Source organism: Rhinolophus hipposideros, assembly GCF_964194185.1.
Source record: "Rhinolophus hipposideros genome assembly, chromosome: 19".
Taxonomy (NCBI): Eukaryota; Metazoa; Chordata; class Mammalia; order Chiroptera; family Rhinolophidae; genus Rhinolophus; species Rhinolophus hipposideros.
The window spans coordinates 1,019,282-1,037,287 of NC_138065.1; the positions used below are offsets into that span (position 1 = coordinate 1,019,282).

The following is an 18,006-nucleotide window of genomic DNA, read 5'->3' on the forward strand; positions in this document are numbered from 1 at the left end:
CTAAGCCCCGGACTCGGCCCCCACCGCTTTCGGGGGCCCCCGCGCCAGCTTTCTCCCCGAGGACGCCCCCCAGCTCCGGGAGGCGCGGCCGCGGAACGCCTCCGAGGTGTCTGCTGGGGTGGAGGGGCCGGGAAGTTGATACGCTGTTTCCCCCAGCCCGAAGCAGCTGCATTCAGGGGGGCGGGGAGGCGACGGAGCCGGGGGAGGTGGCGGCCCAGGTCACCCCGGCCAGCCCCCGGCTTGCCACCTCCCTCCTCAGGGCGCGCGTGCCGGAGCCACTGTGCAGTGTCCCCTGGATAAATTAGGCGTCACACTCTCAGAACCCTAGAGAGAAAAGCGAAAGGACCCAAAGAAAACCAAACGCAGGACCTGGGGAAGGAAAACTCCGGAGGCCGGGAGGGAAGGTGTCCCCGAGAGCCGCCGAGGGGCGACCGGGGGCCGGCACGCCGACTTCCCGGAGAGGCCACAGGGTGGCGCCAGAAGCCCGCGAGCGAAGGTGCGAGCCCGGCCGGGGTCGGCTGGGGGGGGGCGCGGCCTGCGGCGCCCACTGCGCTGCGCCTCGCCACCCACCGTCAGCCCCCGAACCCGGCCGGCCAGCACCGGCCCCCTGGCCGGGTAGGGCCAAGCCGGGCCGGGCGGGCATCGATCGCCGCCCTGACAAGAGCATCGATTTCTGCGCGGAGAAATTAATAGGTCTTCTCTTAGCTCCTTGGATGCGGCAGCGGCCGGCGGGTGGGGCTGGGACCGGGCGGTTCTAGGGGGCCGCGCACCCGGAAAGTCCCGGGATCCCCAGCACCCAGGGCGCCGCAGGATAGGTCTCAGCCCCTGACCGCCCGCGGGCCTGTGTGGCCGCAGCGGCCCGACCGTGTCAAGCCGGGGAGATGGGGAGGAAGGAAGGACTCAGGAAAGGGGGCAAACAAGGGCCCCGCGGACAGAGCCGCGTGCTGCTCTCCGCCCCGCACAGATGTGCTCCAGTGCGCGGAGGCAGGGACGGACAGACAGACCAGGCCGACCGAGAGGCCTGAATTCAGGAAGGTGGCGGGACAGAGCTGGGTCCCCACACGGTGAGGGCCTCTCCAAAGGGATATTGGTCGGAACCCAGGGACTTGGCTGGGACGGGAGGGGCGGCCTCCTGGGCTCCGAGAGGCCCCGGGCTTGAATATTCAGGAGACCAAAGTCACGTTCCCGCCAGGTGTCAACGAGCTCGCTCTGCCGGTCCAGGCTGCCAGAAGTTACCCCGCGGGGGTCCAGGCACCAGCGGCGGAACCTAGAACCAACCCTGCCCAGGGGAACCGACAGCCGCTGCGCTTCTGGCCGTACCGCCCTGCCCGGGAGAAGTCTGCGGGGCGGGGGCAGGGGAGCTCAGTTCTTGGTCTATCACCCCCCTGCATTTTGGCCTTATTTCCCCAACAGACATGTTCCCCCCTCAGTTGTCAGGCTAAATATTTTGGTTTAGCGGGAGGGGCGGAGAGAGCCGAGAGGTCTCAGCAAGCCAATCCGTTTGGGCTGGGGGCGGGGAGGGCGGGAGCAGGGCGAGGCCCCTGCAGGCGCCCCGAAGACCGGCAGCCTGCGCGGCCAGCGGGCTTGGGAGCCGAGCGTGCCCCCGGGGATCCGGGGAGACTCTCCAGCGCGCCCCGGGACCCCCGTCCTCTCCTTGGCACGGCAAGCTCCCTGGGCTTCTCTCTGCCCCTCGGCCCGCCGGCCTCTTGGGCCGCCTTTTGCTCTGCACCCGGTGTGACTTTCTCCCCCTGGGGTCCTCTCTAGTCTTTCCCTGTTGCTCTTTGCATCTCTGTCTTCATCTTTCTGTCTCCAGCTGCTTGTCACTGTCTGTCTCTGTGGCTGTCACTCCTTTTTTCTGTCTCCTGCCACCTATGTGTGGGATTCCTTGTAGCTCGGACCCTACCCTCCCCCTCTCCTCTGAAGCCTGTGTCTCTGTTTCTCTTAGGGCCAGTCAGACCGTTCTGCTCCCCGGAGCCATCTGGAGGAGAGGCAGCACTGGGGCAATGGCCGTGCCCAGTCTGTGGCCGTGGGTGGCATGCCTGCTTGTGGTCCTCCTGTCCCTGGGACTTGGCCTGGACACACTGGAGGGTGAGTCCCGGGCACTCTCCTGGAGCCGCGTCTCCCTCCCTGCCAGCCGGGAAGCCAGACTGAGCTTCCAGCCAGGACACCACTATCGCAGTGTGAAGGACTTCCCCAGAAAGAGCAGTTAGCTCCCCACATGAGGGTGTTTTCCTCTCAGTTCCCTGGGAGGTGAGAAGGACCTTGAAACAGAGGGACAAATAGATGCCCTCCATTCCCATTCCCGCTGGTGAAAGTGGGATGAGAACCAAAATGAGGGGAGAGAGTCTGAGAAGTCATTTCCAGGGCCCCTGAGTGGGAAGGGGGCAGCAATGGGACGGGATGGGGAGCTGAAAACTGGGCTCTTTACGTAACTGAACCCATTGTGCAGACAGGAGACTGAGGCTCAGAACATTGAGGGGTAAAGCTGGACTGAGGTCCTGAGCTCCTGCCTCCAGGGCCCATTCACTGGCGTGGGCAATGCTTTTCTTTCATGCCCCAGGCTAGACAATTCCCAGTGAAGGGTTGACGGCGGAGGGGGGGTACCATGTGGATTAAGTGGCCCTCACGAGGGTGCTGGGGGCCTTGGCTGGGAGAGGGGAAAAAGCTGAGGGTGGAAGATTCAAAAGGGGAAGGATTAAGAAATGTCCCCTTCCCCAATCCTACCCTTCCCTTCCAGACTGAGGGGGGCTCAGGAATCCAGTGCTGTGTGCCTGCCTTAGAAGGTCCCCAGATGTCCTTAGACTGGGGGCCTCCAGTCTCCTCTTCCTACCAAGACAGGGATGATACAAATGTGTTGGGGTAGGGGGTCCCCCAAGAGTGCTAGTCACAGAGGCACTGCCTTCAAGGCATAGACCCTCCCCCACAGGGCTCTGCTCCTCCACTGCTGTGCAGGGCCTGACACAAGATGCCAGTCAGCAGCCCGGTTGTCAGGACAGGAGCACGTCCCTCGGGTTGGTGTTTGGTCAGGGGACACAGATGTCCTATTCCCAGTGCAGCTCTGCCCAGGGCCATATCCTAGGCAGACAGACAGGGGTTAATCTGAGATGGTCGCAGACTTGTTTTTCCAAATGAGTCTCATCAGGGGAGCTCTAGAGAGGCATGGGGCATGATGGGAAGTGGCACGTGAGCACCTGAGAACCCCCCATCTGCCTCGCGGAGCCTGATTGGCCCTCGCCTGGAGGGGTACAAGTGTTTTCTCATTCTCTCTCCCTCTTGTGTGTGGGTCTGTGTCTGCCTGTGCTCAGACACACACTCACAGGGCAGAGCCAAGCACAGGGGCAGGGAATGACAGCAGGGAGGTGTGAAGTGAGTCCCAGGGAGCCGGCAGGGCCTGCCTACCCACTTCTTAACCCTCAGGGGATGGGCCTGAGAGCAAGGGAGGGAGGGTGGGGGGAGAGGCGGGAGAGGTCAGCCAGATGCGCTTGAATTGTGGGCGTCTTCCCTAGTGGGGAGCCATGGGAGGTATCCTGGGAGCAAGCGAGCAGAGGGAGCAGATATCACCCCACTTAGGGGAATGGCCCTAGGTGCCTGGGAGAGAAAGGGAAGTAGGCCCGGGGCCCCGGGTCTGAAGAAGCCAGACATACCCAGGTCCCCCAAAAGGAGTGGACTTGGAACCTAGATGCCCATCAATTTAACTCAGGGTCCCTGAGTGCCCGGGGCTCCCAGCCCTGAACTGGCAGTTGGGGACGCAGAGCTGACTAACTAGGGCCCCGCCCTCAGGAGATGCCCTCCTTGGAGGAGGTAAGTGGTATACAGACAGCAATACACTGGCAGTGCCCAGGTGTCCTGGTGTGGGTACCCAGCCTGCAGGGGTCACAGGGTCCGGGAAGGGGGGCTGGACCCGAAGCCTGCAGGACAAGCGCTGAGGGTGTCAGCAGGGTGAGGAGCCCTCCCAAGGCTGGAGATATTACTGGGGACCAGTTCAACAACACCCCAAATCTCAGGCTGGGGAATTTAAACTTGAACTTTTGGCAGCTGGGAGCCATGGAATGTCCCTTTGAGTAAACAAGTGCAGGGACCAGGCATCGAGTTCCCTTAGGTCTGGGAGAGAAATGGGGTATATGAAGCTCAGACTACTGCTCCCCAGTCACAGAATTCTCTCATTCCTTCAATCAATCATTCATTCATTCAATATTTATTGAGTGCCAAGTTTGTGCGGGGCACGACACTAGGTACCAAGGATACACAGACCTCTGCCCTCTGGAGCTTACACTAAACAAACTAAATACATGATATATTAGCCAGTGTTACGAATTATGGAGAAAAATTAAGCGGGAAGGGGCTAGGGAGTGTCACAATTTGAAATTGGATGGTCAGAGAAGGCCTCCTTGGGAAGATAACACTGGAGCAAAGACTTAAGGGGGTGAGAGAGCCATTTAGAGGGGAGAGTGTTCTAGCCTGAGGGAACAGAAGGTTCAGACCCCAGAGCAGAAGTGGCTGGCTTGTTTGAGGACCAGTAAATCAGTCAGTGTGGCTGAAGATGAGAGAGAGAGAGAGAGAGAATGACGCCAAGGCCTGCTAGGCTGTGGTAAGGACCGTGGCGTTTAATTAGTGACATGGGGGCCACAGAGGCGTTTTGGGCAGTGGGGGGCACATGATCCCATTTGTGTTTGGAGAAGCTCACTCTGGCTGTCGAGTGGAGAACAGATCAAAGGGGGGCACAGGCTGGAAGAGGAGAGACCATTTGGGAGACTACTGTGGGTCCAAGAGAGGATGGTGACGACCGCTGTGGAGTGGGTGACACAGCCCCCAGGACATCGGGATGGCTTTAGACCTGGGGTGGACTGAAGGAATAAAGTATGGGGGTGGGGGGAGGGGTTTGGGAGGCTCCTCTGGGAGAGCCCCCTCAAGCTCCCGGAGAGGGGCAGCCCAAGCCCTCAGCAGAGCGCTCCCTCCAAAGCCGCCAGGGCGGACGGCGTGCTTGGTCCCAGCTGCACTGACCGCTGCCTGCCCCTGTGCCCACAGTGTGCCCCAGCCTGGACATCCGCTCAGATGTGGCCGAGCTGCGGGGGCTGGAGAACTGCAGCGTGGTGGAGGGTCACCTGCAGATCCTGCTCATGTTCACGGCCACAGGTGAGGACTTCCGCGGCCTCAGCTTCCCACGCCTCACTCAGGTCACTGAGTACCTCCTGCTCTTCCGTGTCTACGGCCTGGAGAGCCTGCGGGACCTCTTCCCCAACCTGGCGGTCATCCGCGGCGCCCGCCTCTTCCTGGGCTACTCGCTGGTCATCTTTGAGATGCCACACCTACGGGACGTGGGGCTGCCAGCACTAGGGGCTGTGCTGCGTGGGGCTGTGCGCGTGGAGAAGAACCAGGAGCTCTGCCACCTCTCCACCATTGACTGGGGCCTGCTGCAGCCGTCACCGGGCGCCAACCACATCGTGGGCAACAAGCTGGGTGAAGAGTGCGCTGACGTGTGCCCTGGCGTGCTGGGCGCCACTGGCGAGCCCTGTGCCAGGACCACCTTCGGCGGGCACACAGACTACAGGTGCTGGACCTCCAGCCACTGCCAGAGAGGTGGGCCCTGGCACAGCACACAGCGGGGGGAGAGGGGGCAGGGCCAGGCGCGCTGGGTGCCCACGGGAGGCTGTGGATCGCTACTTGGCGGCCACTGTTTATTTTAATCCTCACTCCTCGTATGAGGCAGGTACCCTTGTTCTGCAGATGAGGAAACAGGCTCAGCAAAGGTAAACAAGTCATGTAGCATGAGACTGTCGAGACGTAGGCACAAGATGGCATCAGGGAGTCACGGAGAGAGGAAAGCACAGGGACCAGGTGGCCATGGCGGGGATACAGGCAGCAGCACAAGAAGCAGGATGGGCTGGAGCTTAAGTATATGGCCTGGGTTCGAACCTCAGCCCTACTCCTTGCTGACTTCGTCCTTTTGGCCTATCTGTGCCTCCGTTTCCTCATCTGTGAAATGTTCAGGAGGAATGAGCTAGTCTGTAAAGCATTAGAGCAGTGCCTGGCCATCGTGGCCGTTGTCTCCAATAAAAGTAGCCACGGGACAGGTGACCCAGGGTAGGCTGGCAGCATTGTCATGGAGGTTGGAAGCTGAAGAGAAGAAAGGAGGAGGTGACAGATGAAGGACAGGTGAGGACAAATACGAGAGGTGGGATATTCTTTAGGAAGTTAGGTGCATGGAGAAGAAACAGAAGGGAGGGAAAGCAGAAAGAGGGAATGGAATAAGGAGGGTGTGGTGGGAGGAGGGGAAGAGAAAGCTCTGGGGGTGGGAAGGAAGAGCTTTCTGCAGCCTGGAGCAGATCTGGGGTCCCCAACCCAGGGCTCTTTCCGCACAGCACCTGGAGACCACTCCCCTGACCCCGGCTCAGTGTCAGGGCAGGAGAGTAACCAGATCCCTGCTGTATCCTGCGGGCCGGCCTCCCCATGACTGCCGTTTGCTGTAAACACAGCTGCCACACGGCTTCTCTGTGTACAGTGTCAACACGCCCTGGCTGACCCCACCACATGCAGGCTCCCACAGACATCCAGCTGCCACTGTGCAGAGTGCCCAGGCCACTGGGCCCCGGGCCCAAACCCACCCACTGCTGTTTGGGGCTGCCCCCTGCACAGGAAGGACGTGTGGCGGGGCGGGGGGTGAAGTGACCGGTGGTAGCCCCTCCTTCCACACACTCTCAGACCCACATTGCCCTGGGACTAGCTGTCAGGAGATACTGGCTGGCACCGTGCCCAGGGATGGTCTGGGCAGCAGGCCTAGACAGGACAGCAAGCCAGGGAGCAGCAGCCCTAATGGACAAGGTCACTGCTCTGTCCTGAATTCTGACACCCCTGACTGGACACTGTGGGAGGTGGGGAGCCACAGAGGGGCCACAGATCTTGTCCTCAAGAGCCCCTGTCTGAGGAAGAGTGGGACACCAGTGTCATCTGAATTGGAGGGATGGGTTTGGACCAAGCCTCATCCCAGGAGGAAGGGGTGGAGCCAGGACCAAGGAGGCGTGGATACAGCCTCACACAGCCCCACCCACAGTGTGCCCCTGTCCACGCGGGCTGGCCTGCACAGCGGGGGGCGAGTGCTGCCACGCGGAATGCCTGGGGGGCTGCAGCCTGCCGGAGGACCCCCGCGCCTGCGTCGCCTGCCGCCACTTCTACTTCCAGGGCGCCTGCCACCAGGCCTGCCCTCTGGGCACCTACCAGCACGAGTCCTGGCGCTGCGTCACGGCGGAGCGCTGCGCCAGCCTGCACTCTGTGCCTGGTCGCGCCTCCACCTTTGGCATCCACCAGGGCAGTTGCCTTGCCCAGTGCCCTCCAGGCTTCACCCGCAATGGCAGCAGGTGAGTGTCGGACGGGTGTGGGGGTCACCCCTGGAGTAGTCCAGCGCTCATGCCACACCCTCTGATTGCCCCTACCAGCATCTTCTGCCACAAGTGTGAGGGGCTGTGCCCCAAAGAGTGTAAAGTGGGCACCAAAACCATCGACTCCGTCCAGGTGGCACAAGATCTGGTGGGCTGCACCCACGTGGAGGGAAGCCTCATCCTCAATCTTCGTCAGGGTTGTGAGTACCCTCCTGGGGCCACACCTCTCCTCCTGGAGCCACACCTCCTCTCCTGGGGCCACGCCCTCCCTCCCGGCCACGCCCCTTACAATGGCCCAGCTAAAGCAGCACTTTGCATTCCCTGGGGTTCCAGCCTGAGGACCCCCTTCCCTGGATCCCTTTCAGCCCCGCACTCTCTGGACCCACCGCGTTTCCTGCCCCTGCTCCAGCCCTGTCTTCCCCATCCCCAGACAACCTGGAGCAGGAGCTGCAGCACAGCCTGGGGCTGGTAGAGACCATCACTGGCTTCCTCAAAATCAAGCACTCCTTTGCCCTCGTGTCCCTGGGCTTTTTCAAGAACCTCAAACTTATCCGGGGAGACGCCATGGTGGATGGGTAAGGGGTCAGAAACGGGCCTCTGACCAGTTCCCTCTCTCACACCTTCTCCCCCAAACAGTGGTGAAGAGCATGGGCTCTGGAACCAGCTCTGCTACTCACTAGCTGTGTGACTCTGGGTAGGCTACTTAACCTCTCTGGTTCTCCCTTTTCTCCTCTGAAAAACGGGGTGAACATAACATTACTATTTCTGAGGATTTGTGAATATCACTTAAGTTGTTACTTAAGGCGGTGGCTGGAATGCAGTGCACGCCATATAAACTACGCTCGCGTGTAACTCTCAGTAGCTTGGCCATGACTGCTATTATCTCAGCTGCAGAGCAAGACTGCCTGGGTTTCAACCCATTCCTACCACCTACCAGTCGAGGCCTACCCTTAATGCGGCCAGGATTTCTCAAAATAAAGAGAATGTTTTAAATCGCCACCCAGCCAAGTGGTTTCTCATGTCTCCTGGCACAGTGCTATGCACCACCAGGGGTGCCCACACTCCAGCTGGACAGGTATAGCCCCACCCCCAGCACGCCTCCTTAGGCTGGCACATAGCACATACTCAGCAGTTAAGGTGAGATGAGGGAAGGAGAGAGGCAGAAGAACTGCTGGCCCCACTTCGCTGATGAGGAAAAGACACACGGCGAGTGTGGTGACTCCTGGTCAGTGGCCCCCAGTGAGTGTGCACTAGTAATACCCCGGGACGCCCCTCCTCCCCGGCGCCCCCTGCCACCCCCACCTCCTCTGTGAAGCAGGTCCCCTCTGCCCCCAGGAACTACACCGTGTACGTGTTAGACAACCAGAACCTTCAGCAGCTGGGGTCCTGGGTGGCCCCCGGGCTCACCATTCCCGTGGGCAAGATCTACTTCGCCTTCAACCCACGCCTCTGCCTGGAGCACATTTACCACTTGGAGGAGGTGACCGGCACTCGGGGGCGACAAAACAAGGCGGAGATCAACCCCCGCACCAACGGAGATCGCGCCGCGTGTGAGGCCCAGACCCCAACCCCGAGGGGCAAGCGCTCGACCCCCAGAAATACCCAGACACGCACCCGGGTGGGAGGGGGCGCGTGGAGGGGACAGTGTGATAAGTTCTCTTCGGGGGCCGCGTTGGGGGTGGGATGCCGCCGGGTCAGGGTGGGGTCTTGGGAGCAGGCTGCTTGAGCGAGTGACCAACGCGGTGCAGAGCAGGTGTTCGCCCCTCGCCCCGCCCAGGCCAGACTCGCACCCTGCGCTTCGTGTCCAACGTGACCGAGGCCGACCGCATCTTGTTGCGCTGGGAGCGCTACGAGCCACTGGAGGCTCGCGACCTACTCAGTTTCATCGTGTACTACAAGGAGTCGTGAGTACCCGGGGCGGGGCCAGAACGGGGGCGGGGCCAAAACGGGCGGGGCCAGAACGGGGCGGGGCCTTCACGACCGCCGGCAGGTGAGGGCGAACGGAGCCCCGCGGGGCTGTGGAGAGCCTGGAAGCCGGGATCGCTTCCACGTGTGGCTCTCTCCCCTCACCTTCCTCATCCCTCCGTGCCTCACTTTCACTACACCCAGTGAGATGCAGAGGGCAGCTAGGACTTCTGAGAGCCTGGGAGGCGCCCCGCTGAGAAGGCTTGGATAATTAAGCTTCCATTCACTGTGCTGACCACACGCTCCTGCCCCAGCGGCGGTCTGGGGAGTGCCCGCTAATTTGGCCAGTTTTATGTGCTGCTTGGCCAGCATTTCATTAACGCCTGAGGAAGGGAGAGAGCAGGGACAGCCAAGGACAGGCTGCCCTCTTCTTTGGAGAGTGTACTGATCAAAGTAGGAAGGACAGTGCTGAGACCCCAGGAAGGACTGGCTCGGAATCAAAAATAGAAATCCTTGGCGGAGAGAGATGGATTTGGGAGGGCAGGGTGAGCAGTACTCACCCTCTCCTGTAGGTAGAAGATGGGAGCCACCTGGCTTGGAAGCATTTCCCATGAACTTGAGAGGTCTCAGTTGTTTGCTCACCAGCACAGAGCCTGGCCTGGGAGGAGGAGGAGGTCAGCGGTGGGAGGCCCCACGCAGACGCCAGGGCTCTGCTAGGTCAGTGGTAGATGAAGGTCTCTAGCATGGGGAGCTGGAGAGTGTGTTAAGTAGGATTCCTGGGCCTCACCCCCACAGATTCTGAGTCAGTCCTGGGTAGGGCATGTGAATCTGCATTTCTAACCAGCTCCCGGTAATGCTGAACTCCTGGTCCCCGGACCACACTTGGAGGAGCTAGCATGGATTGCGAAGCAAATGCCCCCCACCCCCCGCCTTGTGCAGCTCACCTCCTGCACAACTGTACACAGCTGCCTTTGGACTCAAAGGGCAGAGAATGCAGAGGTGCTTCAGGAAGCTCCCTACCGTCACCTTGTAGTGTGCCTGTGACTGTGCCCCTCCCAGGCACATACCGTGGGTCCTGACTCCATCCCAGCTCTGAGCAGACCCACTCAGTGAGCGTGTCATGTCACATGGCACCTGCCCCAAAGGGCGGAGCCATGCCTGCTCCTGGACGCCTTCGTACATACTGGACAGTCTTGGGGTGATTCAGAAGGGGGGCTGCTCGACAGTGGGGGTGGGACTGAGCCCCTCCTCAGTCCCAGTGCTGGGGTCTCCAGCCCATTCCAGAACACCACGGAGCACGTTGGTCCAGATGCCTGCGGGACCCAGAGCTGGAACCTGCTGGACGTGGAGCTGCCCTTAAGCCGCAACCAGGAGCCAGGAGTGATCCTAGCGCCCCTCAAACCCTGGACACAGTACGCAGTGTTTGTGCGGGCCATCACGCTGACCACTGCTGAGGACAGCCCCCACCAAGGAGCCCAGAGTCCCATCATCTACCTTCGAACGCTGCCTGCAGGTAGGCCTGCGTCCTAGAGAGAATGGGGGAACCAGGCACCAGGAATAAAGAAGCTGGGTCCCTGAACACCTGGAGCCTAGAGGCTGGGAGGCCAGACGCCTGAGTCCTGGAAAGAACAGGGGCATTCGCCTCGGGCCTGGGGAGGCTGTGGTGGGGGAGTGCGGGGGGAATAGCAGCCAACTCGGGGCCTTTGCGGGACACGAAAGCACACAATGCTGAGTTCGAGGAAGGTGAGGTTCACAGTCGCCGATTCCTTGTGCCCAGAGAGGGGGGGTGGGCGGCCCCTCAGTTGTACTCCACTCACACCCCCAGCGCCCACGGTGCCGCAGGACGTGATCTCCACGTCGAACTCCTCCTCTCACCTGCTGGTGCGCTGGAAGCCTCCGACCCAGCGCAACGGGAACCTCACCTACTACCTGGTGCTGTGGCAGCGTCTGGCGGAGGACGGCGACCTTTACCTCAATGACTATTGCCACCGCGGTGCGCGCAGGGACGAGGCGCGGGTCGGGGTCAGGGCGCCAGGCCGCGGGCGCTGCCAGGCTAACCGCTTCCCTCCCCCCGCCGCGCCAGGCCTGCGGCTGCCCACCAGCAACAGCGACCCCCGCTTCGACCGCGAGGACGGGGAACTCGAGGCGGAGATGGAGCCCGGCTGCTGCCCTTGCCAGCACCCACCTCCGGGGCAGGTCCCGCCACCGCTGGAGGCGCAAGAGGCCTCGTTCCAGAAGAAGTTCGAAAACTTTCTGCACAACGCCATCACGATCCCCAAGTGCGGGCGGGCCGGCTGGGCGTGTTTTCCTGCGAGGGTGGGGTGGTGGGCGGGGCCTGGTTGTGGGTGGGTTTGGAGGTGGAGCGCTGCTGTGGGGGTCTTGTCCGGTCAGGCGTGACCGGGCCCTCCCTGGTCCCCCCAGATCCCCTTGGAAGGTGACGTCCATCAATAAGAGCCCTCAAAGGTGAGCGGGGCGGGGCCACGGCGAGGGGTGTGGCTGGGGGGCAGGGCTCTGACTCGCACCCTCTCCAGGGACTCTGGGAGGCACCGCCGCGCTGCAGGGGCCCTCCGCCTTGGGGAGAACAGCTCAGATTTCGAGATTCAGGAGGACAAAGTGCCCCGAGAGCGAGCGGTGCTGAGCGGCCTGCGCCACTTCACGGAATACCGGATTGACATCCATGCCTGCAACCACGCGGCACACACCGTGGGCTGCAGCGCCGCCACGTTCGTCTTCGCGCGCACCATGCCCCACAGTAAGCGAGCCCCACGCTCCTTCTACCGCCACCACCGACCCCAAGGACGCTGCCCAATTAGTTCTCCAACTAGCAAGTGGGACCTCCTGCTAACCCAGGGCCTCGAGTTGCTCGCCCCTCCCAGGCCCCATAGTCGCAGAGTTTCTTCAGACCTCCAGTTTAGCTTTCTTGGGTGTGAACGTGAAGGTGAGAGGAAATATGGAAGGGATCCGTTCTGAGAGAAATGCGTGATTAGGCGCTTTTGTCACCGTGCGAACATCACAGAGGCCCTCACACACACCCAAGTGGCGTAACCTGCTCCACACCAGGCCATGCGTGCCGTGTGGCCTGTTGCTCCTGGGCTCCAAGCCTGTACAGCAGGTCACTGTCCAAAACAACATGAGATTAAACCAAGCACAAGAGAAAATGATGAAATCAAGACAGGTGCATACGAGATGCAGGAGGCGGCTGCTGTAACACAGCACAGTTTACAGCAAACACATTTTATACGTAGAAATAATGATGAAAAAGTATAGTGTAGTCAACACAGAAACCAGTAACCCGCGTTCATGACCAAGTATCATGTGCTGTGCATGACTGTGTGTGCTGCGCTTTATACAACGGGCAGCGCGTGGGTCTGTCTGCACAGCGTCCCCAGGCACGTGTCAGGACAGGTAGGCGGTCACTGGGCCACAGGAAGTTTCCAGCTCCAGTACAGTCTTGTGGGAGCACCGTCGTACAGGCGGTCCATCATTGACAGAAACGCCACGTGTGGCACATGATTGTACTTGTGGCGGCTGCCTTATGCCCTCTCCCACAGGAGAGGCTGATGGTATCCCAGGGAAGGTGGCATGGGAGGCGGCCAGCAAGAGCAGTGTCCTTCTGCGCTGGCTTGAGCCGTCGGACCCCAATGGACTCATCCTCAAGTACGAAATCAAGTACCGCCGCCTGGGAGAGGTAGGCACCCCAGAAGCGCCCTGACCCAGCCCCAATCTGTGCCCCTGTCCTCTTCCCAGCCAGCTGTTCTGTGTTGCCCTCAGGAGGCCACAGTGCTGTGTGTGTCCCGTCTGCGATATGCCAAGTTTGGGGGTGTCCACCTGGCCCTGCTGCCCCCTGGAAACTACTCTGCCAGAGTGCGGGCCACCTCGCTGGCTGGCAACGGCTCCTGGACAGAGAGTGTTGCTTTCTACATCCCCGGCCCAGGTACTCTCAGCCTCTGTCCCAGGCCCTGTCCTCCCAAACAGCCCCACACAGGTCTGCAGCCACATCTCCCACTGTGGAAACCACAGGCCCCTCGAGCCCATCCTTCCCCGCACATCTCCCACTGTGGAAAGAGAAGTGTCCTCTGCCCTCTGACTTCTCCATCTTTGCTCCTTCCCCCCCCCCCCCGCCCTTGTCCTCTGACCACCAGAGGAGGAAGACTCCGGGGGACTGCACGTCCTTCTCACTGTCACCCCCGTGGGGCTCATGTTGCTCATCATTCTTGCTGCCCTTGGTTTCTTCTATAGCAAGAAGAGGTGAGGACATGTCCCACTGGTTTCCAGCCCCCTTGTCCCCCTGAGCCCTTGGCATAAGGTCAGTGCAGTCAGAAGGTGGTAGATGAGATGGCAGAAAGGATTTCCTTAGAAGCAGTGACTCACCCCTGGGGGGAACTATAGGGGAAGCGTATCTTCTCGTTAGGGTGACCAACTTGTCAGTTTGCCTGGGACTTCCCGGATTTCAGCAGTGAAAGGCCCACATCATGGGAACGCCCTTGGCCTGGGCACACTGGGCCCAGCGTCACCACACTCAGCCTGAGGGCTAATGCAGCTGACCCTCCCATAGCAGGGGGGACGCAGGAGACCTCGGAATGTGTCCTGGGGTGCTTGGTGCCAGGGCCCCACTGGGGCTGAAGACAAGCGGGAAATGGGGTAGCACTTGGATTAGCTGGGTTCTAAGGACTAGCTGAGGAAGCCCCAGCGGGAGAAGCCCCTCTACTCCTGTGCTTCCAACACCCAGCCTGTCAGACCCCAGGTCCCAGGACTAAGACCAAGACCAGCTCGGGGAGTGCTCAGTGTCCCCCTGATCAGGGCAGGGTGTGTGGGCAGTTTTCCCCTCCTTCTTGCAATACCCTCGTCCTTGTCTTCTGACCTTGCTTCTTCCTCCCTGAGGACCCTTCCAGCCTGACCCCTCACCCCCCATTGCAGGAACAGCACCCTGTATGCTTCTGTGAATCCAGAGTACTTCAGCGCCTCTGACAGTAGGTCTGGAGGTGGGGGGAAGGGTGGTGAGGAAAAGGGGGACAGGAGGGAGGAGAGGCACACTCCCAGGAGGCCTTTTGGAGCGGGCCTTTGCTGGGACTCAAGCCCTTTGGAGGAGAAGTAGGGGGTACCCTTACCTGGTGACCCCCGCTCCTCTCAGTGTACATCCCTGACGAGTGGGAGGTGCCTCGGGAGCAGATCTCCATAATCCGGGAACTGGGCCAGGGCTCTTTCGGGATGGTATATGAGGGGCTAGCACAAGGACTGGAGGCTGGAGAGGAGTCCACGCCCGTGGCCCTGAAGACAGTGAACGAGCTGGCCAGCCCACGAGAACGCATTGAGTTCCTCAAGGAAGCCTCTGTCATGAAGGCATTCAAGTGTCACCATGTGGTAAGAGAGGGCCAGTGGCATCGTCAGGGTCATAATGAGGGTGAAGGTCATGTGGTAAGAGGGATGAGAGAAGGGCGCCATCAAGGTCAGGGCTAGGACTGTGGTTAGGATCCTAATTTGGGCAAAGGTCATGATTGGGGCTAGTCAAACCAGGGCCACAGTGGGGTCATGGTAGAGTCGTGATGAGGGCTAAGGTCAGTCATGGCTGGGGGTCCAAATCACGATTCAGGTCATGACTGGGCCAATTGTAATGATTGGGATGACAGTCAGATATGATCAAGGTCATGGATTAGGGTCACTGTTAGGTCAAGATTAGAGTTACACTCACGGTTGGTATTTGGGTCAGGTTGTGGTCACCGCAGGTCAAGGTTTTGGCCAGGTAAGTCAAGGTTGGCTGGGTGGACCTGCAACCAGGCTCTTTGTCCGTCCAGGTACGTCTCCTGGGTGTGGTGTCTCAGGGCCAGCCAACTCTGGTCATCATGGAGTTAATGACTCGTGGGGACCTCAAGAGCCATCTTCGATCTCTGCGGCCTGAAGCAGAGGTGAGGACGGAAGCCTCCTGGGGAGTTAGAGAAGATGCGGCATGGTTGTGGGGAGTGACCCTAGGGCAGGAGTCCTGCCTGTAGGTTCCTTCTTCGCCAGCCCCCTCTCCTGGCTCTAGAACAACCCTGGCCTCCCACGGCCAGCCCTGGGGGACATGATCCAGATGGCCGGTGAGATTGCAGACGGCATGGCCTACCTTGCTGCCAACAAGTTTGTGCACCGAGACCTGGCGGCCCGAAACTGCATGGTGTCCCAGGACCTCACCGTCAAGATCGGGGGTACACAGGGTGCCAGACGGGGGGGGGCAGCCTGCAGAGTCAAGCGACTCCCCCTAAGCTAGGCATCAGGAGCCCCAGCCTGGCCCCTGGCTCTACCTGGAGCCCCCACGCTGGATGCGCGTCTCCCCGTCCACGTGCAGAGGGGCTTGAATGGGATTCTCGGAGACTCTGGAGGTGCAGAATGTTGAAGGGGTACTGCTGGGGCAGAAGCTGTGGGGCTCTGCGGCCCCACAGCCTGTCCCCCTCACTTTCCAGACTTCGGGATGACTCGAGACGTGTATGAGACGGACTACTACCGCAAGGGCGGGAAAGGGCTGCTGCCTGTACGCTGGATGGCCCCCGAGTCCCTCAAAGATGGGATCTTTACCACCCACTCGGATGTCTGGTGGGGCCTGGCTGGAGCAGCGGCACGGGATGTGGGGGCAGGGTCTGGGGCCAGGCCTGGCGCACTCCCTCGTGTAGGGCCCTGGGCTCAGGCCCGCCTGCGTGCCCTGCAGGTCCTTCGGCGTGGTGCTCTGGGAGATCGTCACCCTGGCTGAACAGCCCTACCAGGGGCTCTCCAATGAGCAGGTGCTCAAGTTTGTCATGGATGGCGGGGTCCTGGAGGAGCTCGAGAGCTGTCCCCTTCAGCTGTGAGTCACCCCACCTCCCCCTGCCTCACCCCTGCTCTGCCCACACCTGCCAGGGCGCCAGGGGCTGGCCCAGCTCCTCAAAGCTTCTACTTCCACTGAGCCCCAGTCTCAGCCCAGTGCTAAGTCCCCACCACACGCTGGCCCATGTGCTCCCTTGGCCCCACTCACACTGACAACCCCTCCCTCTGGTGCAGGAGGCGGGGCTGTGGGCCCCTCTGACCCCACCCCTCACCCCATAGGCAGGAGCTGATGAGCCGCTGCTGGCAGCAGAACCCACGCCTGAGGCCAGCCTTCACCCACATCCTGGACAGCATACGGGAGGGGCTGCCAGCCTCCTTCCGTCACCACTCCTTCTACTATAGCCCTGAGTGCCAGGGGACCCGGGCCTCCCTGCCACCCCCTGATGCAGAGCCCGACTCCCTGCCAACCCCAGAAGGGGATTCCTCAGACCTCAGCCCCCCAAATGGGGCTGCAGGGCACTGAGGGACACCCCACTCCCTGGCTGATTGGCCTCCCACGGGCAGAGAGGAAGGGACCTGACCTTTGCAGCTGTGACATGTGCTCAGACAGGCCAGGGGTGACCAAGGCTGGGGCAGAGAGCAGGGGCCAGGGAAGCGGAGCTGGTCTGAGCCAACTCACCTTAGGAAGGTCAAGTTCTCCCTCAGGAAGGTCAGGTTCTCCCTTAGGAAGGTCAAGTTCTCCCTCAGGAAGTCAGTGGGGCCCCAGCAGGGGGTGGGGACAAGGCCAGGACTTCCTGGCCCTCAGAGTGGGAGACCCTGTCAGCCTGTGTGCCCAGAGGCAGGGTCCAGGGAGCCCCACCCTCAGCCTGCAGGTCTCCTGTGGACCTCTGGGACCATCAGCACAGCACCCCTGAAACCAGATGCAGAGGCAGAATCAGCCTGGAACCGTCTCTGTCCATGTCTGGGCTGCTGGGAATGGGGGTTCACATGGCTGCCCTCCTTGGCACTGCGTTTCGCCTCCTCCCCTCGGCCTCAGACCCAGCTGGAGTGGAGCCCAGGGCCGTGTGAGCAGATTCCCCGCCTGGCCACGTAGGCACCCTCGCTGCCTCCTCTCTTGCCATCACAGGCCCTCCATGCTTGGTGCTCATCCTTCCTCTCCCCCATCCCTTGGAGTGAGTCGCCCCTGCTCCCAGTCTGGGCCCCTCAGTCTCCCCATCGCCCTGGGTTTTCCAGGCTTTAAGAGGCTTGCTTCCTCCTGCCCTCACGCGGGTCCCCGCCCTACCTCTCAGGGGAAACCACAATAAATGCCCAAGTGTGTTTGTACCCTGGCCTGGTAGCCCATTATGTCTCCATCCCTGTGAGGTCAACGCTGGCTGGACTTGATGTGGTGACCCTGAGGTGTGACACAGGACCACCTGCTGCTGTCCAGTGCCACCTCCTCAGGACCAGAGCAGCCAGGGTCTCCATGGCAGTGAGGCAGGACAGCCCTGCTGTTGTCTGCACTCAGGCAGGCGGAAGAGGCTGAGCCCAGCAGGGAAGCCTGCCTGGCCTCCCGGCGTCACCATCCGTCACACACTTCATCCTGAGGTCCTGCCTCACTATTTCCATGGGCTGACGTGTACGAGGACAGACTCGAGTGGGCAGAACACGGCGGGGAGGGTGCTTGAGGACATCAGCAGTGAGGCAGGAGACACACGTCAGAACAGCCCGTGTGTCTGGTGCCCCGGGGTTATGACCCCCGCATTGAGGCCCTGGAGGCCTGTCCAAGGAGCATGGGGGGGGGTCCTGTGCCAGCTCTGAGGGCAGTGCCATCAGGGCACGTGAAGGGGCAGAGCTGCACACGAATGACCTGAAACCTTGGTGAAGGGGGTGCTAGCAGAAGGGCCTGGTCTTCAGCTCCCGTGGCATCACACGCTGGGAGTCTGGGGGGCCCGCTCACACCCACAAACCACAG

General features: G+C 61.2%; 1 protein-coding gene across 1 annotated transcript; it reads left to right on the forward strand.

The window, feature by feature from the left end:
* Window positions 1-1,575: 1,575 nt before the first annotated feature.
* Window positions 1,576-17,380, forward strand: INSRR (insulin receptor related receptor). The gene is made up of 23 exons (XM_081025419.1): window positions 1,576-1,662; window positions 1,946-2,088; window positions 5,026-5,577; window positions 7,049-7,352; window positions 7,431-7,573; window positions 7,804-7,948; window positions 8,709-8,923; window positions 9,151-9,277; window positions 10,553-10,791; window positions 11,104-11,271; window positions 11,362-11,557; window positions 11,700-11,741; window positions 11,810-12,030; window positions 12,830-12,966; window positions 13,050-13,212; window positions 13,421-13,526; window positions 14,196-14,248; window positions 14,410-14,639; window positions 15,071-15,181; window positions 15,301-15,460; window positions 15,716-15,845; window positions 15,958-16,092; window positions 16,332-17,380. The coding sequence occupies exons 2-23, from the start codon at window positions 2,004-2,006 to the stop codon at window positions 16,573-16,575; spliced, it is 3,906 nt and encodes a 1,301-aa protein (XP_080881545.1). The 5' UTR covers window positions 1,576-1,662; window positions 1,946-2,003; the 3' UTR covers window positions 16,576-17,380.
* Window positions 17,381-18,006: the final 626 nt, after the last annotated feature.